The 27,963-nt window shown below is 45.4% G+C and overlaps 3 protein-coding genes across 3 annotated transcripts in view; 2 read left to right on the top strand and 1 right to left on the bottom strand.

Annotated features, from left to right (window-relative positions):
• Art3 (ADP-ribosyltransferase 3 (inactive)) overlaps positions 1 to 6,556 on the bottom strand; it is an 86,258-nt gene extending 79,702 nt beyond the window's left edge. Inside the window, exon 1 of the mRNA XM_037209158.1 lies at positions 6,437 to 6,556. The gene's annotated coding sequence lies outside the window, so the exon portion shown is untranslated. The remainder of the gene's footprint in view (positions 1 to 6,436) is intronic.
• On the top strand, positions 61 to 2,342 carry Cxcl10 (C-X-C motif chemokine ligand 10). The gene is made up of 4 exons (XM_028881924.2): positions 61 to 200; positions 728 to 854; positions 1,052 to 1,141; positions 1,518 to 2,342. Exons 1-4 carry the CDS (start codon positions 140 to 142, stop codon positions 1,534 to 1,536), a joined length of 297 nt encoding a protein of 98 aa, XP_028737757.1. The 5' UTR covers positions 61 to 139; the 3' UTR covers positions 1,537 to 2,342.
• A 3,401-nt stretch (positions 6,557 to 9,957) lies between the features above and the next one.
• On the top strand, positions 9,958 to 16,529 carry Cxcl9 (C-X-C motif chemokine ligand 9). The gene is made up of 4 exons (XM_028881919.2): positions 9,958 to 10,101; positions 11,261 to 11,387; positions 14,421 to 14,505; positions 15,678 to 16,529. The coding sequence occupies exons 1-4, from the start codon at positions 10,041 to 10,043 to the stop codon at positions 15,780 to 15,782; spliced, it is 378 nt and encodes a 125-aa protein (XP_028737752.1). The 5' UTR covers positions 9,958 to 10,040; the 3' UTR covers positions 15,783 to 16,529.
• Positions 16,530 to 27,963: the final 11,434 nt, after the last annotated feature.

Genomic DNA, 27,963 nt, shown 5'->3' with positions numbered 1-27,963 from the left:
AAAGTCATCCAATCAAGAGTCAGGGAGGGAAACTCTGGGCCGATAAATACTGCCCAGTGGCCCAGCACTCCACGAGGCATTCATCCACGGCTGACACACCTCCTGAGCCAGCCAGCCAGAAGTCTCCACTGTCAGCACCATGAACCCCAGCGCTGCCCTGGTGCTCTGCCTCATCCTGCTAAGTCTGAGTGGGACTCAAGGTAAGGAACGCCCAGTCAGAAGGACAACTGAGCTCACTTCTAAACACAGTGTAGCTTTAAGTTTGGTGTGTGCCTACAAAAAGAGAGGGGAGCAGGCAGGGATCCCGCCTGCTTGCAGACTTTGTCTCGTGCTGGTTGGTCAGAGGAAAATTGAATAAGAGAAAGAGAATAGAGAAGGGAAGCAAGAGAGGAAAAGGGGAGGTAGGAAAAACCTGTGAGAGGATGGAGGAGGAGGGGAGAGATGGGGAAGGAGAGAGGGAACTAAGACAGATGCCTCCTTACCGAAGCCTAATGAATAATATGACCTATACCTGAGGGCATGATTTCACCATTAACAAGTTGCAGGCAGCTCCCTCCTTCACGATAATAACTATTTCACCATTCAGACCTGTGATACGACGATGGGCTACATCTCTTCTCAGATTGATAATGTGGGGACAGGTTCTGCATATACTACCTCACCTGTGTTAAGTGCCTAAAATGGAACCGTAAGCTAACCTTTCCTCTCCACTGCTCTCTTCCTGCAGGAATCCCTCTCTCAAGAACAGTACGCTGCTCCTGCATCAAAATTGACGACCGACCAGTAAAACCGAGGGCCTTAGGAAAACTGGAAATTATTCCTGCGAGCCAGTCCTGTCCACGAGTCGAGATCATGTGAGTAGAGCCCCTCGGGCTGCTAGCTTCCCTCATGTAGTCACACATTAGACATGGGACGCTAATCAGGAAAGGTCCACAAAGGGTTTGTGGTGACCCTACCACTAGCGAGCGAATGGAAGGTGACTTCTGCTCTGGGCCTGCGTGGTCCTTCTGTTGTTGGCCTGCTGTTCATCTATCTCACCGCTTGCTTCCAGTGTCACAATGAAGAAAACTGAAGAGAAGAGATGTCTGAATCCAGACTCTGAGGCCGTCAAGAGTTTGTTGAAACTGGTCAGCAAAAACAGGTAGGTGGGCGGTGGCTCTTTCGAGAAACGGCAGTCTTGGGAAGTAACGTACGCGCTGGGCTTTGCTGTGGGATCTTTGCCTTAAACCCGTCGCCACCATGTCCCATTCTGCCTCCATTTACGCAGACACTGAGGTGCCACCTCGGCCATAAGCACCTAATGTCTAGAGGTGACAGGTAATGACTTTAACCTGTGAGCAGTTCTAACTGTCCGGGTAAAGCATCCAATTTTCCCCATTTCCTCACTAAAAACAACGGCCATGTGACCCACGGCGACTGGGTAGCAGAGGGGAGTGCACTGAGCCTTATTCCCAAGGGTCTTTGGGTTCCCAGACTGGAGAGTCTCTTCCACTCACTACACTGTCTTCTTCCTCCAGGTCTAAACGAGCCCCTTAACCAGAGAGCAGCTGATCACCGCAGTGCTGTGGCCAACAGGCGGCGGCAGAGAGCCTGCCTCTCCATCCCTTCCCTTTCCGCGGTGTGTGGCTAGCCTTAATTGTCCCTGGTTCTCCTGAAAGGTGACCAACCATGGTCGGTCACATCAGCTGCTATTCCTGGTGACGTCACGTCACTATTCCTGAAGGACGATGGACAGTGCATCGTCCTGAGACAACAGGGACTCCAGGGATAGAGTTCCCAGCTCCACTAAGAGCTGGTCCTGAGTTCTCAAACAGCTGAAACAGCTCTCCTTGCCCTGTACTGTAAGCTGCACTGAGGTGCTACACTCCCAGCCTTGGGCCAAGCCCTGCCTGCTCCCCACACACTCCTCATCTTCCTATCTTAGGTCTATTAGGAGATCTCTTCAGTTCTGAGTTACCTGGGTTCATTTACTTCGAATACAGTCAAAGCCTGCTTCTAAGAACCAACTTTACTTCATGGCGTACTGCCCCGTCTTCCCAAGGGAACTTCACAACTCAGAATACTTACAGGAAGCTAAAAGTATATGGAAATGTGTGTATAAATGTTATTTAATGAACAACTGTACAAAGTAGAATTCCTAGATGTATGTTTTTTTGTACGACTTTCATTGTGTAATTAAGAATGTAGCGATGAACAATTAGAGAAGTTGATATCGACAAGCGTTTCTGAATGTTACATAACACAAAAGGGGTTGGATGGTTCTCAAAGTAAAAATAATGTACTGTACTGAAAATATTAAGAGACCAAAAAAGATAATAAAGTAATAACTGATATGAAATGTCCTATGGGTCACGTGACTGAGAATTATTTCAGAGGCTTAGAGACTCCATGGCTTGGACAGGAAGTTGGGGTGGGGGTGGGTAGAGGACAAGTGAATCAGGAAAATTACCACACTCCTAAGTTTAGCCCCCTGAAGTCCCAGCATACAAGATTCCTATGTGACTGGCAAGGCATGAGAGAATGGTATGGGCATGGACCCTGTCCTGGTGAGGTTTTATTGTCAGCTCCACACAACTGAGTCATCTGGGAAGAAGGGGTCTCAGGTGAGGGGATGTGTAGATCAGACTGGCCTGTGGCCATGTCCGAGGGTGGCTTGATGTGGGAGGGCTCAGCCCACTCAGGGACAGGGTCACGCTGAGCAGGTGGTCCTGGGTTGCGTAAGAAAGCTAGCTGAACATGAGCTAGAGGAAGCAAGCCAGAGTGCACGCCAATAAGCAGCCTCCTCCGCGGTTTCTGCTCCGGCGTCCTGCCCTGGCTTCCCTTGGTGATGTCGACTGGTGCCTGGAAGCAGGAGCTAGAGTCAAGCCTCTCCTCCCTGAAGCTGCTTTTGGTATTTACCACAGCAACAGAGAGGGAGCTGGAGCAGACTCCCAGATCCAAGACATCTCCGCCAGAATAGCGCACAGGAGAGCCTGGAAGCAATCACTTCTCTCCTAGCCCTGTGTCTTCGCCTCCATTTTCTAGACTTGGTTAATTACACCATCATCCACTCAGTTCCCCAAACGAGCAAGCCACGTTACCACTTCTTCCCCACCTCCTCGGTCCAGTTAGAGACTGAGAAGAGGCCTGCAGCACAATTAGCTGATAAAGTATTAGTCTCTGAAACGTATGAAGAATCCTCATGTAAAAACAAGAAAATACATTTTAATAATTAAAAAAAAAAATAGCCCATGGTACTTTGTGCTTTTAATCCCCATGCTGGTGAGGTGGAGACATGAATCTCAGCCAGTGTAGCCTACTGCTACACACACACACACACACACACACACACACACACACACACACACAGTACAATTGGAAATAATCTCACATGCCAATTTTTGCATAATAAATACAAATAATAGAAGACTGGGGAACAGATACATGTACATATTATTTAGGGTTATTACAAAATTAGCCTTCTTTTTCTGGCAATCAAATGTTACAGAAACATGTAACATTCTTATCATCTGTCTTTTTAATTTCAAAGAAGGAAAAACTAAAAACATTTATGTTACGAGACACGGTTTCACTGTGTTGTCCACGAGGGCCCTGAATTCTGGGGTTCAAGCGCTCACCCTGCCTCGGCCTCCTCAGCAGCTGAGGCTGCAGGTGCATGCCACCCCACATAGAACCAGAAAACAAAGTCACTTAAGACATAATAAGAGCATTATTGTACTACTGATACTAGAGACAACCCAAATGCCCAGCGTTGAGAACCAACAGTCTAGACATATGAAGAACTATTTAAAAACACACCATCTACAAATATTTATATTTATAGAAAGTAAAATTAATGGGTGACAAAGTGACAAAAATCAGTGACAAAGATGTACACACAGGTAGGGGTGTGGTGTGTATGTGCATGTGTGTTTGTGTGTGCGTTTCATAAACCTCTGGGACGTGCTCCCTTGACTAGAATCCTTCATTTCATCTTTAGAGACTCTAACCGGTTCTTCACCCTTCAGCACCGGCTACATTTTTAGACTCAATCCTCCCAATCCCGCCCCACTGTCTTCTACCCCTGCACAGCACCTGAAGCTTCTGAACGCCCCCTCACGCTCCTGTACTGCCCCACACTTAGGAACCCCAGGTTTTCCCTCCGGCTCTAATTCCAACAGCGGTTTGAAGCTTTTCACAACAGCTGGAGATTTCTCTGCCCAGTCAATGTGTACTGTCCTTTGATGGGACATTTCTCTCCCAGAGTCATTGTTTAATGTGGATTTGCCCCAAGTAAATTACAAGCTCTCTGAGGGCAAAGGTATTTGTGTCCTTAGAAACTAGAATCATAATAAAAGTTTGATGAATGAACTGGAGTGAAGGAAAAAAAAAAAGGCTCAATGAAGCGTTCGTGAACGTGGAATTTTCCAGCATGGAAACACACACCTGTAATCCCAGAACTCAGAAGGTGAGTCTCAGGAGGTCAAGGTCATCCTCAGTTACTTAAAAAAAAAAATTAAGTCAGGCTGGGCTACATGAGACCCTGTCTCAAAATAAAAAAAATTAGTAAAATGGATTTTTTCCCTTAGTGTTTTTGTTTGTTTTGTTTCTTTAGATTGACATAGTTTTGTGTGTGTTGGTGTCTTGTGGGCAGGTGTGTCTGTGTACCACATGCGTGTCATGCTGCGGAGGCCAGAAGGGTGACAGATCCTCCGGAACTGGGGTTACAGCCAATTATTAGCTGTCGTATGGGTGCTGGGAACCAAACCTACCTTTTCAACAAGAGCAACTACTGTTCCTAAAACTCCTGAGCCCCAGCCCTTGGAGAGTTGCTTTTCACACTTGTGAGTGAATCACTTAAAATAAGTCGGAATAGTTAAGACAGAAAAACCCATCCTCCCTTTTCAGGATGCTTTCCTTCGGTCTTGGAAGCAGCTTTCTTGTGACCATTACTACTGTGTGTCATCAGACTGCAGACAGACTGCAGACAGACTGCAGACAGACAGCAGACAGACTGCTTCGCCAAAAGTCCCAGGACCAAACAACTGTGCTGCCTGTCGCCACCCTGGGATCACATCTGTCCTTGAAAAGATGCCGGACGGTATCTCTCAAAACCACCTAACAGTCACAAATCAAACAGCCCCGAGGGCTTTTTATTAGACATAAGCCACGAAGCCAAGACAATACGATTAACGAAGGAAGAATTTATTCCTTTTTGTTAGGGACCTGAAATACATACACAAAAGTATGATTTGCTAGCGGAAAAAGTTTTTCAATTGTTTTTTCTTTTTTTAAGGAGTGACTCCCTTGACTGAGGGAAACGAATTCAGGATGCTAACTCACAGCTTGAGACTTTCGAGAAACGGCCCGTTTTAAAGTTAGGCTCCCTGAACAGTCGCAGCAACTGGTGAAAAGTGGGGAAGTCCACACAGTGAGAAATTAAAACGGGCATGTGAGTTTCAATCTGAGAGAAACTTCCCCTCCGACAAGCAAAAGGAAGCCTCTCTGGTCTTTACTAAGACAGTTGACATGTGCACCGTTAACCTCTTTAAACGGGTCTACACGGCTCCATAATGAAACAGGTGGCAGGCAGGCGAAGCCAGACACCATAGAGGGCCAGCAGGCCTGCTGTGCCTGGCTCCTGGGGATTACATCACCGAGTTCCTCAGGGACACTGACTTGGAAAAAAAGAAGTGGGTTTTGTTGTTGTTGTCCAAGGAGGGAATTAAGAGCTGTCTGTTGATTGCAACAGTCCTGATAATCCTTGGCTTTCTTCCCACGCCTATGAGAAACTCCAGCAACATCCTGTCTTACTTAGCAAGTTTCTATTTCTCCTAAAAAGCCGTAAGTCTCTGTGGGATTCTCTCGCCTCGGTCCCTCCGGTCTGCACCGCACTTCCTCTGGAAGGAAGCTGGCGTGCATGTGTCCAACATGGAGGCTGGGAAGCAAATGTCTTAGGAGCCTGAACCCAAATGGTCTATCTTCACACCTAAGGGCCCAAGGCTGATCTGAGAAGCTTTAGCCTGGAAGGATCTTCCTGCTGCTCAGGAAGCCTCCTTTCAGCTGTTAGTGAGGAAGGAACCCCTGCAAGGCAGCAGCAGTGAGCCTGGGCTCTGGAGCTCCCAGCCTCTGGGGATGCGAGCATCTGGGACTCAGGGGCTCTGGCCACCTCAACACCAGCTCCTGCCCAGTGAGCCTTCCTCAAGGTCACCTCAGCCACCCTCACCTCACCCCCCAGGGATATTCCCCAGCCCTGTGGCCTCCATGCATGAGCTGGACTTCTGCAGCCATCGCTCCCTCCCACCCTCACCAAGGCTCCCGAGAAAGCCACACGCTCCCAGGCGTCCTCCTCCGAGGTGAGCCTCCACTCCGCTTCCTGGGGACAGATGGCCTCCTCAGGTCCAGGAGGCTGAGGGACCGTGGGGACGAAGGGGGAGAGCCCCAGGGCACACACTACCTTTCCTCCCTAAAGTGCTTCTTTCCTTCAGCAGATGAGTGCAGGCAGCCCCAGCAGCTACACCGGCCGGCGGCGTAGAGTGAGCGTTGGGCACTCAGGGTGGAGGAAAGTTCTGGAAGCAAACTGGCTGGGCATGCGCACTGTGCACAGCCCCACTGGAAGAGGTCACAGAATCTGTGGCTCGAGATTTCAATCCTTGGCTGATGCCAGATCTTGCCCAAATGGGCTCTGGTCCCTGTGTGTCACTTGTGAGCATTTATACTGAGTACAGTTACTAGGCTTCGAGAACACTCTTCCAGGAGAGGTGCTGGGTTATCATGTTCAACCGTGGATCTTTACAAACCCGCCTCCTAATAGAAGGAGAGAGTAGAGTGCCCCGGATAAGCTGACATTGCTTCCTACATCAGTTCGATGAGGACAGGCCAGGAGGCGCCATGAGGACTGACTGCTGGTGGAGCTAAGTGATGACGTCTTCCCAAAGTCAGGATGCTGAATAAGGTAAAATTACTGTGCTGCAGGGTAAAGCATGCAGAGTGGTCACATTGCAGACACGAGGGGGGGAGTCAGGACATGAGAAAGAAAGAGTGATGCAATCAGTCTGGAAAATAAAACTAGACAGCTCATACGGAGCCTGCTTTCCTCCTTAGGCTAAGAAGTCTCTCCATCAGCTCTGCTAGAAAGGACAGCCGCGGGCTGCCGTGGAGCTTGTGTTTGGGAGTGGGTTCTTTCTACACACACTTGGACCGTTTCATACATCCATGTATCAATGGTAGGCATTTGCACCGCCCGTTGCCCTCTCTCATCCCTCACCTTGCTTGCTTGAAACCCTTCTTCTTCCCAGAAATGCCCCTCCCACTTTCAAATCTTGTTTTCTGTTTTGACTCATAAACATTAAGGGTAGGGCCTCAGGAGCCCCGCCCCATAGGCATGATGAAATGATTACTGATGTTCTGCATGTCCCGAGCAGGTAAACACAGTTGCAGTGAGTTCATGAGTGCAATGGGATGTCCAGTCCAGAAAACTCTCAGTCCTCCTCCCCAGCTTCTGGCTCTTACAGTCTTTCAGGCGCCTCCTCTGGGATAGTCCCTGAACCTGGGGGCAGAGGCGGCACAGATGTCCTGTTTAGGATCAGAACACTCTACAGTCATTAATTCTCCACCCTTTGACCAGTTACAAGCCTCTGTTAGACGGCTACCCACTGGCAGGATATTCTTGTTATTAATCTTTAACAACCACTTGGGAAACTGGCTGTTGCTTTCTTGTGAGAGATCCAAGGCTGGCAGAAGTCATCTATATTCAGCAATCACCAAGCAGTAAAACTGGTACCTGAATCCAGGTCCACCCTAATTACCAGGAGTAAACATAACCAATAAATAAACTTGTCCAAAGTCACCACAAGTTTTGTTTTTCAAAATGATTTCTGTCGTATTTTATTTAGTTATTACTAACCCACATAGAAACTAGTAAAAATTGTGCATCATGTGACATAAAGTGTGAATATAAATTATCTCCTTATCCTAAAACATGCATTCTTTGGGGAAAGGAGGAAGAATGATTGCTCCAAGGACAACCATCAGTCTGGGAGGGCTAAAAAAATCCTTAGACATTAGTGGGGCACAGGATGCAGATCTACAATCCCAATACTCAGAAGGCTGAGGCAGGAGAATGGCAAGTTCAAAGCCAGCCTGGGGTACATAGTAAGACCTTGACATTAGCTCAACAACAAAAAACCTGTATTACAATGATCAGCGCTCAACCAAAATTTAAAATCCCTTTCTTAGTATATATATATATATATATATATATATATATATATATATATATTTCCATTTCTCTCTTTAAGGAGAAATTTACTTTTGATTTTTGGTCCATTTATTTTCAAATTTTAGTTAAGTTATATATGCTTTTCCATAGGGAAAGGGAGTACATAATTTAAAAGTCGGTAAACATTGTTTAGATGACTTTTATTTTGATTCAAGGATTACGTTGTTTTTAATCTTACCAAGATTGATGTATACCTTGGGTTGTGGCCTGTAAAACTAAAAACCCTCCAGAACTGCCTACAATTCAGTCAAACCAGCTGATCTAGGGTGAAGATGGATAGAGAGAAGGGAGTGAGTGACGTGTGAGAGAGAGGAGGAAAAGTAATTTATGTGCTATTGTTCATTTTGTCCAATGGTATTCTTCTAGGATAAGTTTAAAAGGAAGCTACGTGAACCAGTTCACTGAAACCCTGGTCCAGCCCTCTCTAGAGGAGGTAGAGAAAGAATTGAAAGTCCAGATGCGGTCTACGCGGAGACAAAGTCCAGATGTGTAGTACTCACCTACAGTCCAGTAGCGTCTCTTAGCTATCATCTTTCCCTGTTAACCAGTGCACCCAAGGATCGTGTGAAGTAGAGCCAAAAAATCTCTAATACTTTTGCCAGTCCCATCCTAATTAACTATTGTGTGAAGTAGAGAAGAAAAATCCAATCCCTCCTGCCAGTCTTCTCCAGCGTTTGGTCAGAGCATTGCCGTTTCTTCATTATATTCTAATGGCATCCTTGTCTGGACGTGACCTGTCAGAGGACTATATATAGCGCCCACCAGCTTTTTTTTTTTTTTAATGTGCTTTTGTTTCTGTGTGTTCCTTTTTCTCAAATCCTGTTTTGAAAGGGTAATTTTTGGCTTTGTTCCTTTGTCCTGTTTTTATTTTTTTCTTTCCTCTCATCCTGTCCCAGAAAATAATATTCTCTGAGAACGCTTCATATCATTTTTCTCATTGTCATACTGACTCTCATTTTAGTTTCAATAGCTCTAAGAATTTTGAACAGCCAGAACGTTTTAATAGCTACTTTATTTTTAAAATTATTTGCTGTTGGCTGCTGTTGAATATATGTAGCCTCTCTAAACTCCTTAGAAAACAGTCATTAACACGTGTTTTCATTTAATCATCATACTATCAGTGTTACAGACATTTGTGAAATATTTAGAGAAGGTAGCAAGGAATGGAACAGCTGTGGCTTATGCAACTAATCTAACAATGAAAAGAATAGTAAACGGTAGCAATAATGAGGCAAAGTGGATTTACCACAAGCAGAAAATTATCTAGTCCCTCAACAAATTAAGATGCTTTAAGTTGTCTGGAAAGTGTGAGAAAAGATTAATGTAGTCATGTAATGTACAGATATATGTACACGACAATACAAATACAAAAGGATCACTTCCCTGAACTTTAATATTTCTCATGTGGGAGGCACACCTCCAACCTTCATTGTATGGCACTAATATATTCATCGTATAATCCATTCTGCATCCAGGTGGTGACTCTGGCTGAGTTCAAAGTGAGTACTAGAGGTTTCGCATCCCTTTCTATAAACTACCCATTTATACGAAATGGAAGTAAAACATGCAGAAATTCCCTGGGATCTGAGAGTAGGGTTTTCCCCAGGACAATTGTGCTTGTGGTTAATTGAGTTCTTCTAGGTCAGCTGAGGAGACCAGCCAATCAGAGCCGAGAAGGGAAAGGGATTTCCTAAATAAATATGATTCTCAAGAACATGTTCTCTAAAGACGTTCTCCGACTTGAATCCAACACAGTGACTCAAAACAGACCTGCTCTGCCATGAAGTCAACTGTTCTTTTCCTTTTGAGCATCATCTTCCTGGATCAGTGTGGAGTTCAAGGTGAGGAGTTTTGCATTGTATTAAGTTAGTAAATTCTGAGACATGCAACACTATAAAAAGCCTTCTGGGTTCAGCAGATAAAGTTGAATGTTTTGCATGCAGTAAAAAGTAATATTGCTCACTCATCAAAGCATTTGGATGCTGTGACCAGTTATCCAAAGGTCATAATTTGTACCTGCCAAGTCAAATATGCCTTCTTGGTGTAGGTATTGGGAGTTTCCAATGAGGGTTCAAAACATATTCGAACATTTAATGTTTCCAGATGTAAAGGAATTTCTGGGTGCTTTATTTCCATTTCACATGAGTCTATCATTTATCATGTGAGATATGAAATCTGTAGCACTGGCAACTGGTAGTGAGAGAGGAGATCATTTTCTGAATTGTCTCCTGCATCATCTGCATTTGATACTGCACATTGATAAGCATGTCTGTGGTTAACCAACCGAGAATTCAGAAATCAGAGACGTTGCTTCTGGCTTTTTAAAAATTCATGACTTTGTTTACCTTGGACAAATAACCTTCCTAGAATGTAGTTTCCACATCTTTAAAGAAGTTTTGTGGTTAAGTTATGATAGTAAAACCTAGGTAGATAGATGCTGAGTCTGTGTAAGTATTAAGGGACAAAGACAATATGTTTAAAACGATTTTTCAGAGCAGTGGGAATGAGAAAGGGTAAGGATTGAAGTGGTAATTAGTTATTGTAAGTAGAGCTTTCTGTCCATACCTACATCAGTTCCATGCCCCTGAAATTAGGTAATAAATGGGTTGAGGAACCAGTCCTTATAGTACAGACAGGTTTGTGTGTGTGTGTGTGTGTGTGTGTGTGTGTGTGTGTGTGCCTAACTTCAATAGAGATTTAGTTAAGTATTGTGGAAGTTTTCTGTTCTTCTGAAGTTGTGGAGTAAGGTAGTTAAGAAATCTGAGTGGATTCAGAGTGACCTCAACTGAAATTCTTCCCCTGCTCCCTTTGGCTTAAGTGACTTTGTCCTTGACTCTGGCTTCCTCATTTACAGGATGGAAATTACGCCTACCTTGAAGCTCTGCAGTGACGATTTACACACACTCGCTCACAGCAATGGCGACTAGGTCAAATGCATCATTCTAACCGACCATGCGAAGTGAGACCTTGACCTAAACAGGTGTCTTCCCTTTCCTCCAGGAACCCTCATAATAAGAAATCAGCGTTGCTCCTGCATCAACACTCGGCGAGGCATGATCCACCACAGATCCTTAGTAGACCTCAAACAATTTGCCCCAAGCCCTAACTGCAACAAGACTGAAGTCATGTAAGTGAAAGCTTCCAGCGTGCACATTCCACCTTGAACTGGTGGCGGTCTCACCCTCAGACTAACTGCTCACACAGGCTGTTGTTTCCTCTATAAATCTGTCTGCTCTGCTTTTTTTCTTCTCCCCAAATAAGAAATTTCTGATGAAGACTGAAAATGAAAGATGACATACCATTTAAATAATAAAGTGTTTCCAAGACAAACTTACCTTTTTAAGGTTATTTAGGATTCTAATTCAGAAAACATGTATTTGAATAATGTCAAAAAGTGGCTCCTATGAATCTGATCAAACTACATTGAATGGAATTCTTAATGAAATAATAAAAACACAATTTTTAAAAGATAAAAGGAAATACAATTGGGATTTAAAAAGGCGTGTGTGTGTGTGTGTGTGTGTGTGTGTGTGTGTGTGCGCGCGCGCGCGCTCCATTGTGGGGTTAGAGAGAAACCTGGTGCTAGGGAAATTCCCTGGAGTCCATAAGGAAGACCCCAGCTAAGACTCCTAGCAATAGTGGAGAGGGTGCCCGAACTGGCCTTGCCCTGTACTCAGATTGGTGACTACCCTGTCATCATGGAGCCTTCATCCAGTAACTGATGGAAGCAGATGCAGAGATCCACAGCTAAGCACTGGGCTGAGCTCCTGGAGTCCAGTCGAAGAGAGGGAGGAGGGATCATACAAGCAAGGGGTGGGGGTGGTCAAGATCATGATGGGGAAAACCACAGAGACAGCTGACTCAAGCTAGTGGGAGCTCAGGGACTCTGGACTGACAGCTGGGGAGCCTGCATGGGACCGAACTAGGCTCTCTGAATGTGGGTGACAGTTGTGTGACTTGATCTGTTTGTGGGCCCCCTGGCAGTGGGACCAGGATTTATTCCTGGTACATGAACTGGCTTTTTGGAGCCCATTTCCCAGGGTGGGATACCTTGCGGGGCTTGGTCCTGTCTCAACTTGGGATGGCAGACTTTGTTGACCCCCCAAGGGAGGCCTTACCCTCTCTGAGGAGTGGGTGGGGAGTGGGGTGAGGGAGGTGGGAGAAGGGGAGGGAAGGGGGAACTGTGATTAGTATGTAAAATGAAAAAAATGTAAATTTAAAAAAAAATGGGCTCCTAGATGCCTAAATGTTTAAAGCAGATTGCTGAAAGGAAGAAAACAATCATAATCTGCTCTCCTAACCCCTCAGCATGCCGTCTTTTAAAGTGCCTTCACTTCTTTCTCATGTGTCTTCCTATTTATATGTAACACATACATATATACATGCATACAAAAGTAAAGTCAAATGAACTTACACATTATATCCAGTCGTTTCCTCTTATCTGTTAATTCAAGTTCCTAAGCTTCAGTTTCCGAAGTCAGCCATGGTCCACAGTATTGAATGGAATATGCTGGAAACAAATGGTTCATAAGTTTTTAGTAACTTCATTATGGTACATGGTTGTCATTGTTTTATTTTGATATTGTTTATTGTTAATATCTTTAATTTATACATTAGAGTTTATCTTAAGTTACATAGGCACCATCTGAGAGTGTAGGAACCTGGACATCTTCCTGTGGATAAGGAGAAATTCCCATTTGTAGTTTGCTTTAACACAGTAATAATGGACAGATTCTCACATCAATTAAATTTCTCTAAAAATGCCCTAGTGGTTAGGTTTTGGGGGGAGGGCTAGGGATTGAACCCAGGACTCTGCATGGGCTACGCATATACTCCCCACTGGACACGACTCCTGAGTCCTAAGAATAACTTTTAAATTTTTTGAGGGGTCACTGGAGAGATGACCGAGAGGTTAATTGCACTTGTTGCTTTTTTTGTTTGTTTGTGTTTTTGTTTTTTGAGAGTCCTGGCTGTCCTGGAACTCACTCTATAGACCAGGCTGGACTCGAACTCAGAGATCTGCCTGCCTCTGCCTCCCACCTAGGATTAAAGGTGTGCACCACCACTACCACCCGGCTGCACTTGTTGCTCTTGCAGAGGACCAGTTTATATCACCCATGCTGGGCAAGTCACAGCCATCTGTGACTCCACACTCAGGAGATCCTATACCTTCTTCTGGACCCAGTGGGCACCTGTATACAAGTACACAGAGACACACATAAATTAAAAGTAAAATAAGCCGGGCATTGGTGGTGCATGCCTTTAATCCCAGCACTGGGGGGGGGGGGCAGAGGCAGGTGGATCTCTGTGAGGCTCAAAGCTACACAGAGAAACCCTGTCTCAAAAAACCAAAAAGCAAAATAAATTCTAATTCATTATTCTGCATGTTCAAGTGCACATGCCACAGCATGCATGTCGAGGTCAGGACAACTTAGTGAAGTCCACTTTTCCTCTGTCCGTATTTGGGGTTCTGGGAGTTGAACTCAGCTCTCCAAGCCTATGAGACAAGTGTGCTTACCAGCTGAGCCAACTCACTGGCTCTAATAAAGACTTGTAGTGGCTAAATTGTTTTCCATCATATTGATATGCCATGATTTATATAGCCAATGGCCATTGCTAGAAATGTAGGTTATGCCAAAAATTTTACTATTGGCACACTGTTACTATTGCAGTATGGTCTTTAAGTCTTTCCTAGTAATACTTGTCTAGAGGTTAGAATATTTTGTTTGTTTTGTTTTGTTTTGAGACAGAGTCTTCTTACGTAGCCAAGAATGGCCTTGACCTACTGATCCTCTCTCTACGTCAGCCACCTGAGTGCTGAGGCATAAGCCGCCATTCCCAGCTTCTTGGAAGTTAGAATTACGAAGTGAAAGGCTATGTATATATAAGACCTTTGACACCCAAATCAAGGGAGTCTCTATGGAGTAGCTATTCTTAGTCTCAAGTTGCCCAGAGAAATAAATATTAAAACATGAGATTTCTCCTGAAAGGTCTGCTACAATTCCAGAAATCCACCTGTTAATCTTAGGAAAACATTTTACTGTATTTTAAGTGGTTCCGTTGGAAAAGTCAGTAAAACGCATGTTTTCCCCCACTGCTTCTGCTAAGAACTTTTAAATTATACTGAGGAGGAGAGAGCTCACTGGTGGTTCTTTGGCAGCGCTACACTGAAGAACGGAATTCAAACCTGTCTGAACCCAGATTCAGCAAACGTGAAGAAGCTGATGAAAGAGTGGGAGAAACAGGTGGGTGACGGGAGGGACCCAAGTTCCTTTTAGAGACTCTGGGGGTCACAGGATATGGGCATATCCATTAAGGATACGTTTTCCATCTCTTTGAATTGTATCGCATAGTAAGACACTATGGATTCAAAAGGAACAAGCTCTCACCCCTTCCCTGGATAGCATATTATCACTAGCCATGTCTAAAAATCAACAGGCTTAGTGGGAGACGTATGGAATGGTGTACACACAAGAATCTTGAGAATTATGAAGGAAAGAGTAATTGGCTTGGCCAGGAGGCAAAATAGAAAGTATAAAGGTAGACTTCTTTGTATCAAGTGACCTTTGATTTGGATCCTGAAGGAGAAGGCGTTTACCAGGAAGTTAATTAAGTACAATCTGGCCCTTGGTGGCTTCATGAGGAAGCGGCTGTGTTCAGCGAGTCTGAAGTAATGCAGCTGGAATTTAAGTCTCGAGAACAAAGGAATGGAGATGGGAAGGGAGCCAGGACAAAGTGGAAAGAACCCTGTGTGGTGTGCTAAGGGGCCGGGTTTGAGAAGGGCCGTGGAGTATGCAGTGGGGAGCTTGAGCCCCCGAGTCTGACTCCTGGGTCTGCCACAGATCAGCTGGGAAGCTTTAGGCAACCCTCTCTCCCAGCCTTGTCCACTTTCAGGGCGTCTCAGCCTTCCTAACACTGCTGCCACCTTTTAATACAGTTCCTCGTGTTGTGCTGACCCCAAACGGTAGAATTGTTTCGTTGCTACTTCATAACTGTAATTTTGAATTACAACAGTTATGAATCGCAATGTAAATATCTGATAAGCAGAATATCCGATATGCAACCCCCCGGAGGGGTCTCGACCCACAGGTTGAGAACCACTGGCTTACATGAAGGGCGGAAGGTACCGGTACCAGCCCCAGAAGGCTGTGTTTGGCACAGGTGGGGGATGAAGGAGGATGAGGTGAAGACAGCAAGAGTCCGGGAAAGCAGACAAACGGGAGCAAAGAGGGAGAAAGAGGGAGTCGTAGTCGCTTCTCTGACGTGTGGAGAACTGAGAAGGAGACCAGCACCTCGGAGAGAGCAGCGACTTCAGCTGGTCCTGAGGACAAGGAACGATGGTGGCCGGGAGGAGTTCGACCATCGGGAGGGAAAATCACAAGATTTGGAAGCATTGCCCTTTTCTCACTTCTTGCAGGTCAGCCAAAAGAAGAAGCAAAAGAGGGGGAAGAAAACCCAGAAGAACAAGAAACCCAGAAAGGCTAAAAAACCCCAAGGCCCTCGTTCAAAGAAGACTCCATAGGAGACCACTTTGCCTACAAGCGCTCTGCGTTGAAATGGTTTTTGGATCATACTGAAATGCCTTCAGTGGGGAGCGGGTGTTAATTCATAAGCTCATTAACTTGGCTGGAAAATATAAAGCATGATTTTGAAAGTATAACTAACGCTAGAAAGTTAATCGTAAAATCCAAATAGTGGGGATTGCTAGGGGCAAAAACTGTCTTTGTTCTAATCAGCCAACAAAATTTCATCAAGCTCTTGAGCACCATCATGATAATATCAATTCTGGGCAAGTGTCCACACATACTTATCCCATGTGCAACAGCTCTCTGGGCTTCTAGCCACACATTCCAGCATCCGGAGAGTTCTGAGACCCCTGTCACCAAGCCTAGGCCTGTTTGCATGCTGGTGAGCAAGACCTCACCAAGCTGGCCCTCAGCAGTGGCACTTGGGTCAGCCTACAGGCCCAAACACTGCAGCATGTCTCAGAGATCCATGCTAATGGTTTTTGGCTTCCACGGTCAAGGTCGCTAGACTTGGCTTTCGGAACCTCCCACGTAGCTTTTGAGACCATGTGATCCCATCATTGACTTGAACCCATCTTCAAGGCTCATTTCAAGTTTTGCTTCTTAAATAAAACCCTCGTAGAGGGCCCTGGGCAGAGAGCTTCTTGGTAGAACATTTTCCTTGCTTGGACAAGGCCCTAGAGTTGATCACTAACAGTGCAAAAACTTAAGCAGTTAAAAAAAGATTTTTCTGGCTCCTCAAATTCTCTTAAGTCTCCTTTTTCACTGGTTGCTCAGTGCCTCAAGAGTACACACTTCATTGTTATCTAATTACTGTGCATGTGTGTGTGTGTGTGTTCTCTTTCCAATGAGATTTTTCTTTTTTGAAGGCAAGGGCCATGGGTTATTCCCCTAAATCTTCCACAGTGCCTAAAACTTGGTTTTGAATATTTTCCTAATTGTGTGTGTTAGAGGTAGAAAGGCTGGTAGACACCAGGCATTGGCCAATCCCTGGCTACTCCATATTGCACAACTCTAACCCTTGGTCTCCTTGCTTGCTTATGTTTTTTTTTTTATTTTTTTTTTTTTTTTTTGAGACAGTTTTTCATCTGGCTATCTTAGAACTCACTATGTAGACAAGGCTGGCCTTGAACTCACATATATCTGCCTTCTTTTGCCTCCTAAATGCTGGGATTAAAGGTGTGTACTACTATACCTCCTCTTCTTTCTCTGTCTCTTTCTCCCTCTCTCTCTCTCCCTCTGTCATCTCTCTGTCTCTTGTCTCTGTCTCTCTCTGTCTCTGTCTCTCCTCTTTACCTAGCTTTCTTATTATCTTCAGGCATCTTCAGTACACAAGCCAGGGTGAAAGGATACTAACATATTTAACAAATAGGAGTCACATGTTTAAGACATTGGTGGATATTCCCAGACTGTTCACAGAATACACAGCACATAAGCGCACAGCAAAGAGAGGTGTAGCTACCCACTGCAGAGAGGCTTTACTGATCGGCAAGCGCCAGAACTTTCCCCACTCAAAGGTTCCTCTAGCATCACTCGCGATTGGCTCCAGCTTCCGCTAAGTCATCGGGACAGCTGTCACCTCCTTTAATAAGCTCATCTTGGGCGAATATGAATTTCATTATCATTTCAGAGTTCCCAGAGTACTATCATATCAATTGCCATATCAGAAAAGGGACGGTGAGATACCATATTAGAAAAGGCTGGAGAGGTGGTCAGCACTTGTAGAGGACGGGAGTTCCATTCCCAGCAACCCCATTGGGAGGCTCTCAGCCACCTAGAACTCCTCTCCAGGGGCTGCAGTTCTCTCTTCCGGCCTTTGCAAGCAGTGCACAGATGTGCACAAGCCCACGCTCAGACATGACACACACATAATTTGAAATCAAAACAAAATCTTTTTTTTTTTAACCAGAAATATTTTTTAAAGAAATCAAGAGCAACAGGAAATAGTAAATTCTGTTGGTGGAGGTGTGGAGGGGGCCAAGTTAGCCTCTGTGAGGAATGGAAACTGCCTTAGAGAGGAGGTCCAGTGAGCTAAGGAGGAAAGAATGTCCCTGGCTAGAAACTCAGCCTCCACGCGCGGATTTCCCCAAATCCCATCCTTCTTCATGCTGCAGGGGGTTTTGAGTGCTGTTGGTGGGACTCCCAGCCAGACACCATGATATAGTCATGAAGTTGTCCAGCTCCCTCCAGGTAACTCACTCTTGTGGTGATAGATTATGCATCCCAGTAAAATGTGCCTGAAAATCAGAGAGACAACGAAATAAGCCACTGCCCCATCTCACCCCCTAACTCCATGAATCCTCTCTCTGAATGTCTCCGAGTCCTCTGCTGAAAGAGTCTCCAGTCCAAAAGCTTCGCGTTCCTGTCTCCTCACGCCGTATATACCTTTTCCTACCCAGCCATATCACTTCCTTCTCAGTGCTGGATTTAAAGGCGTGTGTGTGTGCCTCCCAAGTACTGTGTGCCACCGCCGCCTGGCTCTGTGTCTCTCCTAGACTGAGTCAATCTCATGTAGTCCAGGATGGCTTTGAACTCACGGAGATCTAGATGGATGTCTGCCTCCCAAGTGCCAGGATTAAAGGTGTGTGCCACCACTGCCTGACATCTATGTTTAATCTAGTGGCTTGTTCTGTTCTCTGATCTTTAGGCAAATTTTATTGGGGTACATAACATATCACTACATACTCTGAAAAAAAAATCTAAAAATGTCTTCTAACTAGTCAGTCTGTGGCCCTTGCATGTGACAGGCAGGCCGTGTACATAACTACTAGCCAAAGACTGTATATTTTCACCAAGTAACTGTGATGGATATACAGCATATGCCTACAGTATGGCTTCGTATATATACTCTAAGTAATCTTTAACCTGAATCAGTATTTGCATAGATGCTTTGGAGCTATTTTGTGAAGGGGCAGTGATATCAATAGAAGTTCACAAATACCAAAATAAACTTGGTTTTCTTTTTCATTGTCTTTAGCTGTCCTTTAGCTGCTGTGTGCGTCAGAATAATTCTCCTATGTCCTTTATCCATTGGTCTTTTGGCTTTTATCTTGTGCTATTGGTGTCGATTGAGACAAAGACACAAAAGCACTTTCAGGAGTTTCTTGGGCACAGAAAAAAAGAGCTTCTACGGGACATAGCACGACACTGCCTGTTAAGGTTCCCGTTGCTGGGATGAAACACCAGGGCCAAAAGCAACTTGGGGAGGACAGAACTTATTTTACCTATACTTCAGTATCACACTGTATCGTTGAATGTAGTCAGGGCAGGAATTTAAACAGGGTAGGAGCCTAGAGGCAGGAGCGGATGCAAAAGAGGCTGTGGGGCACTGCTTACCGCCTTTCTCCCCATGGCTTGCTAAGTCTGCTTCCTTATAGCACTCAAGACCACCACACCTGAGGTGGCATCACCCACAATGGCCTGGGCTCTCCCACATGGATCACTAATTAAGAAAATACCCTAGGGGCCTGCCTATAGCCCAATCTTATAAAGTCATTTTCTCAGTTGAGGTTCCCTCCTCTCAGATGACCCTGGCTTGTGTCAAGTTGACATATAACCAGCTAACACACTACCTGACAATAACATAGAGTTATAAGAGTTATATATGTGTGCGGTGATGATGGTGGTGTGTGCCTTTAATCCCAGCACCCGAGAGGCAGAGGCAGGCAGATCTCTGTAAATTCGAAGCCAGCCTGGTCTACAGAGCAAGTTTCAGGACAGCCAGTGCTACACAGAGAAATCCTGTCTCAAAAAAAAAAAAAAAAAAAGTTATGTAGGGACTGGAGAGATGGCTGAGAGTTAGGAACACTGGATGCTCTTCCAGAAGACCCAGGTTCAATCCCCAGCATCCTCACTGACAGTTTAGAACTGTTTGTAACTTTGTTTTTCTGGCAGCTTAGCAGCCACACCTGAATCTACTGATATTTCAACTACCGTCTGTGCCCTAAGGCACCGCAGTCAGCAAGGCAGCCCTCAGACCACAGCCTGACAGGATTTCTGGTCCCTCCAGCACCAGCGTGGCTGAGGCCACCAAATGCAGATTTTTAACTAAGTCTCTATCGTCCCAAGACTCGGGAGTCAGACACTGGGGTGAAAACCTGCTACATCAGAGAAGCTGAGAAGCAACCAGCTGCCTTTCCTTTTTGGCTGGAGACCTAGCAAGAGAAGCATCTCTCCACTGTCGGAAACCAAAAAAGTCCGTGCATCTCTAAGTCTCTCCCTACTCCTTCCTGGGCGTCTGTCTGTCTGCCAGGATCCTCCTTACTCTCTATGGTTAATTCCTGTCAACGAGCCGCTGGCTCTGCCCCCCCCCCCAAGGTTAATTTTATTAACACAGTCTCAGCGTTTCACAGGGCGATCAAATATCCCCAAACGTAACTCAGTTCCAGGGGATTTGATTTCTTCTTCTGGTCTCCTCTGGTGCCAGGACTGCACAGACATCCACACAAGCAAAAGGTCCATACACTTAAAATGAAATGAGATACAAAGAATTGTGTAGCATTGATAATTGATTCTCTAGTTATCAAGAGTAACACTATTCCAGTGAGGTATACGCCCAGCAAACCTCTTTTCTCTCTCCTAAAATCATGTACATTCAAGTAACATAAAGCCTCAAGTAGGGATGTAGAGATCCAAACACCAGGTCAATTATTTAAGTCTCGGGAGCTAGGGTTTAGAAAATTATCCTCCAAAGGCCTCTCTGACCTTGCTCCTTCATGCACTGAGCCTCTCTTCCCAGCTGTGGGGCACACTGAGTCCATTTCCTTTTGGGGGCCCCGGCAGGATCCCTGTTATTCTGGACCGTGCTGTGTGGATGAAGTTGTACTGGAGGCTGTTTTTCCTGTGATCTCTTTCCCTGTGTATTTTTCAGGCTTAATTACCAGCCTGTGGTCACCTCTTTGGAGGAGATAAAGCTTTGAAGAGGTGGGGCCGCTGGGAGGAAATTGAGTAAGGACGTTCACTTGAAGAGAATGTTGGAACCCGAACCCTAACCCTTCACCATGTCGCACTTCTCCTTTTCTTCCTGAATAGCATGTTGTGGACAGTCCTCCTCTGCCATGAAGCCTTCCGTGATACACCGTGCCACATGACACTTGACCTAGAGCCCTGCGGTGTGGGATCTCTAGGAAGGCTGAAGGTAGACGGAAAACACCAGCCTGTACAATTGGGGTATTGAGAAGCCAGACCGGTGTGGTGTTTAGGCAGGTGTCAGCCACGAGAGGTATACATGAACCCCCCAGGGCCTTCACCTATGAGGCAGCCGGATGCTGTGGAAAGAGCAAAGATGTTTAGATTTGAAGATAGGCGAGGGAGGAACAACTGAACGCATTGTTGGACTGCATGGCATTGGTTCAAGTGTATATTCGTTTCCTCATCCAGGATTGTCGTGGGAGACAGAGCGCGGATAGATCTTGGTGCCTAGCGAGTACTAGGCCCTCCTTGCCCACTCTTCACTGTGGGGCCTGCTGCCTCTCACCAGGGGCTATCACATGCCTCGTGCACAGAGAGCTGTGTGGAGATGAAAAACTATGTTGGAGAAATGAGACGCCCTGAGTAGGTCTCTCTAGAGACGTTTTCATGACCCAGACTATCGTGGGCACTTTCCTGGGTTACCACAGTGGTTTCCTATATTCCAATGTTTCTCTTGCTTCCCTACTACCCACAACAGCCAGAATGATTTTTTTTAACATCTGTATTTTATTTTTTAATTTTTTTCTTTTCTTTTATTTTACAATACCATTCAGTTCCACATATCAGCCACAGGTTCCCCTGTTCTCCCCCCTCCTCTCCTTCTCCCCAGCCCACCCCCCATTCCCACCTTCTTCAGGGCAAATCCTCCTCCGAGGACTGCGATCAACCTGGTAGACTCAGTCCAGGCAGGTCCAGTCCCCTCCTCCCAGACTGAGCCAAGTGTCCCTGCATAAGCTCCAGGTTTCAAACAGCTAACTCATGCAAAGAGCACAGGACACGGTCCCACTGCCTGGATGCCTCCCAAACAGATCAAGCCAATCAACTCTCTCACCTATTCAGAGGGCCTGATCCAGTTGGGGGCCCCTCAGCCATTGGTTCATAGTTCATGTGTTTCCATTCATTTGGCTATTTTTTTTTCAATAATTGAGTAAATCTGAAATTTATTATAAGCCACAGTCGTCTTAGGGACCTCCATGCTATATATATAGCCTCCATGGTTCTATGGGTTGTGGTCTGATTGTTCTTTATTTTATATCTAGAATCCACTTATGAGTGAGTACATACCATTTATTTTTTTAAATAATAATTCAAAATACAATACTTTTCTTAAAAATCTTGGGATTTAAAATTGGGTCAAAGATATCACATCCAATGTGCTGGCCTCTGCCTGCCTCTCTGATCACGTTCCTTCACGTATGGGCCTCGGCTTTTTGTCTCTGGGGCACACTGAGTTCATTTCCTGTTCAAGGCCCTTGGTAGATTCTGCTCTGGGCTGGGCTGGACTGTGCCATCAACTTGGTGGGACTGGGGTCTGCATTTCCTGGCGTCCCGTCTGCACCCCTCAGAGTTAGCTTACAAGGAACTGGGTGTCCTTCAGAGCGGTTCAAGAGTGACGGCGGTCTTCAGAGGACCACGAGACAAAGTGGCGTGCAGTGCCTCTCAGCTTGTCCTGGCCTCTTCCTGAACAGCTGGCTCCTCTTCCCCATTGCTGGCCTTGTGCTCACTGGTGCTCCCAGGTCCCTCATGAGCAGCAGATGGCTCTTCAGAGGCCGTACTGATACAGAAGCAGCAGCTTCCCATAAACCTTAGCAACCCTTGTTTGGCAGCTGGGGCTCATCTTGAGTTTTCTCACGCGCTGAAAGGTCCAGCTGGATCAGTCAATCATTCTTCCTTCAGTCCCCCGATTTTCCCACCGGGGCTTTCACTTCCCAGCATCCTCCCCTAATTCCCATAACAAACCCTTTGTTCCCACAGTGTCTAGCAGCACTCTGTTCCCTGACTGATACAGTCTGCGTAAAAGCGCTCTTTTCGTCATTTCGGTTTCAGTTTATCTGTTAGGGTCTTTTCGAGAGCTGTGGTAAAACACTATGACCAAGGGCCATGTATAGAAGGGAGGGTTTATTTGGGGTTATGGATCCCGAAGGATGAGTCCATCATGGCAGCAGGCAGCGGATAGGATGGCAGAAACTGCTGAGAGCTCACGTCTTTAACCAAACCCAGGAAGCTGAGAGTGAACTATGACAGAGAGATAGAATGGAATGTGGCTTTGAAACCTCAAAGCCTGCTGATGGCCCCCCAACCCCACCCCACCCCGCCCCGCCCTGTGACATACTTCTTCCAGCACCCAAACAGCACCATCTGGGAGCCAAATATTTAAACATCTGAGCCTATGGGGTACTGTCACTCAAGCCACTGAAGTTTGAATGTGACTTCGGAGTCTCCTCCCTTCCTCATTTTCAGTGAAATAGTCCCCCCTTTCCCAGACTCTTACTATTACACTGGTTTCTAACCTGGGGTGTGTGTACATAAGAAGTGAATGACGTTGGTGGCGCACGCCTTTAATCCCAGCACTCGGGAGGCAGAGCCAGGCGGATCTCTGTGAGTTCGAGGCCAGCCTGGGCTACCAAGTGAGTCCCAGGAAAGGCGCAAAGCTACACAGAGAAACCCTGTCTCGAAAAACCAAAAAAAAAAGAAAAAAAAAAAAAAAGAAGTGAATGAAATGAAACACTTAGATTTTACATTACTATTTCAAAAAACAAGAATCGGTTCACACGCTTCACACACACACACACACAGACACCCCACAGGAAGATAAGGCTCAATCCAGTTGCCAAGCAATGCACATAACACTTCCTTATGAGCCAACCTGGAGTCGACCTGAGGGCCTAGCAACAGACCCTGTCAGAGGTCCTGATCAAGCCCAGCCAATAAGGGGTGACCACACAACATCACCGGATCAGGACACAGCCTGGGTGCTGGGAGGAGGGTATGTAAGGCCTTCCCCATACTAAATAAACGAGTCTGCTGTTTGCCTTTCACCTGACTCCTGGTGTCTGTGTTGTTGACTCTGTTCCTTCTCATCCCCTCCCCCAAGGAAGCCATTAGGACCCAGCAACACACGTACACACATATACACACACCACACACACACACACACACACACACACACACACACATACATACACACACATACATAACACATACATACACACACATACACACACCACACACACACATACATACACACATACACACACACATACACACACACACACACACACACACACACACACACACACCCCACATGCACAGCTTGAACTGGAGATTGATTATAAACCCATGATTGATGATATCAGCTTTGCTCAGGGCATTTGTCAAGTGATCATGTCACGTGCTGATTCTCTGAAGGAAAAGGGAGACTTTCACAACTAGGAGTGACTGGCACAAGCTCTCACTCAGTCCTTCCCCTTCTACATGGTGGTCACTTAGCAGTTGACCCCATGAGTGGTGACAAAGCTGGAGATTATGTAAGACAGTGTCATCTTTTTCTCCACAAAACTGGGACATGGCTTTAAAGAATTCCTATGAAGACAACCATAGCAAATGATGTAATTATATTTTAAAATAAAAAGTAAAAAAATATGAAAAAGAAAAGAAATTCATAGTGACATAACATTAATAAAGCAACCTAGGCTAGCAAAAGAGTTAAGATATGCATATTTCACCTTGTAGATGACATCCTCTTCTTGCCTTTGAGGGTACCTGCACACCAGTGCACATACCCACACACATACACAGTCACATATGTATAATTAAAAGGAAACCATTAATAAAAATTATGCGATTATTTCTTGTTCTCCACCCACATACACAAGTTTATATTGCTTGGCTACAGAAACTCTGCCTTCTTCACCTCTGTATGCCTAGTGTATAGAGCAGGTCCTGGCATTTAGGAATCCTTTAGTAAGAAGCTTTTAGTCGATTGGTTCTATGCTTTGCCTTAAGTTTTCTCAAAGGCCTTTTCCAAATCCATGTCCCCTACTCCAGTCGTGGTCACCCACAGATGGACTCATTTCTGCTTTCAGCCTGGCCCATCCTTGCCCATGCTTGCTCTGCTTCCCACCTCTCTACCTGGCTTCTGCCTGTGGATGATGCAAGGCTCACTTTTCCAAAACTGCATCCTGGGATGCCCCTGGCCACACTGAAGTCTCTGACTGACAAGTGCCTTCAAGTAGGAAGAACAATTCTCTCATTCATTTTTTAAAATTGTTTTCCTATGCCAAGAAGCACTGTATTCCTAAACAATTAATAAAAGACTTGGTTTTTTTTTTTTATTTAAATTGGCAAGCTCTTAGTCAAATAATTGAGAGAGATCTATGTGTGAGAAAATGGAAAGTTGTTCTGTACCCACTGATGACATCAAACCCAGAACCTTAGGCATGCTAGGCTAATGCTTTTCCCTAGACTACAATCCAAGCCCCAGCTCAGGGCTTTTGGCAACTGAACAGTCTAGTCTTCATCTGTCAATAAGATTATAAACTGCGATAAATTGATAAAAGACTTGATGGAGGAAGAAAAAACTGATTAGAGGGAAGTGTCTTGGTGTTCTATTGCTCTGAAGACCACGGCAACTCTTCACGAAGGAAAGCATTTAACTGAGGCTTGCTTACAGTTTCTGAGGTTTAAGTCCATTACCATCCCGGTGGGGAGCATGGCAGCACACAGGCAGACACAGAGCGGAGAAGCAGCTGAGAGGTCTGCATCCAAATCCGCAGGAAGAGAGAGACACTGGGCCTGGCTTGGGCTTTGTTTGTGGGGGAAGGAAGATTCGAGACAGGGTTTCTCTGTGGAACCCTGGCTGTCCTGGAATGCATTCTGTAGACCAGGCTAGCCTTGCACTCACAGAGATTGGATTGCCTCTGCCTCCTGAGCGCTGGGACTAGCTCACCCTCTGTGACACACTTCTTCTAACAAAGCCACAGCATGCCGAGCGGTGGTGGGCACGCCTTTAATCCCAGCACTCGGGAGGCAGAGACAGGAACTCTGTGAGTTCGAGGCCAGTCTGGGCTACAGAGTGAGTTCCAGGACAGCTCCAAAGCTACCGAGAAACCCTGTCTCGAAAAACCAAACCAAACCCAAACCAAACCAAACCAAAAAGTCACACCTACTCCAACAAGGTCACACCTTTTTTGTTGTTGTTGTTGTTTGTTTGTTTGAGACAGGGTTTCTCTGTGTAGTTTAATGCCTGTCCTGAGTCTCACTCTGTAGACCAGGCTGGCCTCGAATTCACAGAGATCCACCTGGCTCAGTCACCCAAGTGCTGGGATTAAAGGCGTGTACTGCCACCGCCTCCGCCACCACCACCACCACCACCACCACCACCACCACCACCAGCCCAGCTAAAGCCACACCTCTTAATCCTTCTTAAGTAGTGCCACTCCTTGATGACTAAGCATTGAATGTATGAGGCTATGGGGGCCATTCTCATTCAAACCACCAAAGAGAGGAAAAGAAAAAAAGAAAAAAAGAAAGAAAGAAAGAAAGGAAGGAAGGAAGGAAGGAAGGAAGGAAGGAAGGAAGGAAGGAAAGGAAAGAAAGAAAGAAAGAAAGAAAGAAAGAAAGAAAGAAAGAAAGAAAGAAAGAAAGAAAGAAAGAAAGAAAGAAAAGGGAAGGTACAAGTTATACATAACTATTTGCTCTCCTTAAGTCTTCCATAAACCAGGTATGGTGGCCCATGCCTGTAATCCCAGCATATGCAAGGCAGAGTTGGAAAGTTTTCACATTCAAAGCCAGTGTGGGGTACACAACCAGATCCCTCCTCAGGCAAAAAACAAAAGTTTACTGCACCAATAATGAAATGTTATCCCTTGAATGTACTATAGTGTTTCAAGGCTATTTTAATAAATAATTTATTTTGATTTTTCAAAATAGGAAAATAATTGCTGGCATCACCATGTCCAGGGTACTAGGCTTTGGTCCTCTGTGTACAGATGGGACCGAGACAACCTGGCAAGTCACTCTCGCCTGCCTTTAAGTTTTAAAGTAGACAGCTTGAACTTTGTCAGGAAAGAAACTAAAAATCAAAATCCATAAAGTGAGAGGAGAATTGACATAATAATCCATATACCAGAAAGGGAAAAAAAAGCTCTGGATTTGGGGTGTGTGTGTGTGTGTGTGTGTGTGTGTGTGTGTGTGTGTATTTGTACATGTTCCTGTTTATCTATATTGCTGTGTGTGTGTGTGTTTGTACATGCTCCTGTGTATCTATATTGCTGTGTGTATATTTATTTGTACATGCTCCTGTGTATCTATATTGCTGTGTGTGTGTGTGTGTGTGTGTGTGTTTGTACATGCTCCTGTGTATCTATAGTGCTGTGTGTGTGTGTGTGTGTGTGTGTTTGTACATGCTCCTGTGTATCTATATTGCTGTGTGTGTGTGTGTGTGTGTGTGTGTGTTTGTACATGCTCCTGTGTATCTATAGTGCTGTGTGTGTGTGTGTGTGTGTTTGTACATGCTCCTGTGTATCTATATTGCTGTGTGTGTGTGTGTGTGTGTGTACATGCTCCTGTGTATCTATATTGCTGTGTGTGTGTGTGTGTGTGTGTGTGTACATGCTCCTGTGTATCTATCTATATTGCTGTGTGTGTGTGTGTGTGTGTACATGCTCCTGTGTCTCTATATTGCTGTGTGTGTGTGTGTGTACATGCTCCTGTGTATCTATAGTGCTGTGTGTGTGTGTGTGTGTGTGTGTGTGTGTACATGCTCCTGTGTATCTATAGTGCTGTGTGTGTGTGTGTGTGTGTGTGTACATGCTCCTGTGTCTCTATATTGCTGTGTGTGTGTGTGTGTACATGCTCCTGTGTATCTATAGTGCTGTGTGTGTGTGTGTGTGTGTGTGTGTGTGTGTGTACATGCTCCTGTGTATCTATATTGCTGTGTGTGTGTGTGTGTGTGTGTGTGTGTGTGTACATGCTCCTGTGTATCTATCTATATTGCTGTGTGTGTTATGTGTGTGTTTGTACATGCTCCTGTGTCTCTATATTGCTGTGTGTGTGTGTGTGTGTGTGTGTGTGTGTGTGTGTGTGTACATGCTCCTGTGTCTCTATATTGCTGTGTGCATGAATACAGGTGGCAGCTAGACCACAGTCTCAGGAGTAGTTTCTTGGGCACTGTTCACCTTGTGTTTGAGACAGAGCAGAATCTCA

Source organism: Peromyscus leucopus, chromosome 10 (assembly GCF_004664715.2).
Source record: "Peromyscus leucopus breed LL Stock chromosome 10, UCI_PerLeu_2.1, whole genome shotgun sequence".
In the NCBI taxonomy this organism is placed as follows: Eukaryota; Metazoa; Chordata; class Mammalia; order Rodentia; family Cricetidae; genus Peromyscus; species Peromyscus leucopus.
This window is presented reverse-complemented; position numbering and strand designations above follow the sequence as displayed.

Bases quoted from the DNA above. Each gene is read 5' to 3' on its own strand.
- Cxcl9 (XM_028881919.2), top strand. From the start codon at position 10,041: ATGAAGTCAACTGTTCTTTTCCTTTTGAGCATCATCTTCCTGGATCAG. The intron at 10,102-11,260 runs GTGAGGAGTTTT...CCTTTCCTCCAG, and splicing joins GGATCAGTGTGGAGTTCAAG to GAACCCTCATAATAAGAAAT. The intron at 14,506-15,677 runs GTGGGTGACGGG...CACTTCTTGCAG, and splicing joins TGAAAGAGTGGGAGAAACAG to GTCAGCCAAAAGAAGAAGCA.
- Cxcl10 (XM_028881924.2), top strand. From the start codon at position 140: ATGAACCCCAGCGCTGCCCTGGTGCTCTGCCTCATCCTGCTAAGTCTG. The intron at 201-727 runs GTAAGGAACGCC...CTCTTCCTGCAG, and splicing joins AAGTCTGAGTGGGACTCAAG to GAATCCCTCTCTCAAGAACA. The intron at 855-1,051 runs GTGAGTAGAGCC...GCTTGCTTCCAG, and splicing joins TGTCCACGAGTCGAGATCAT to TGTCACAATGAAGAAAACTG.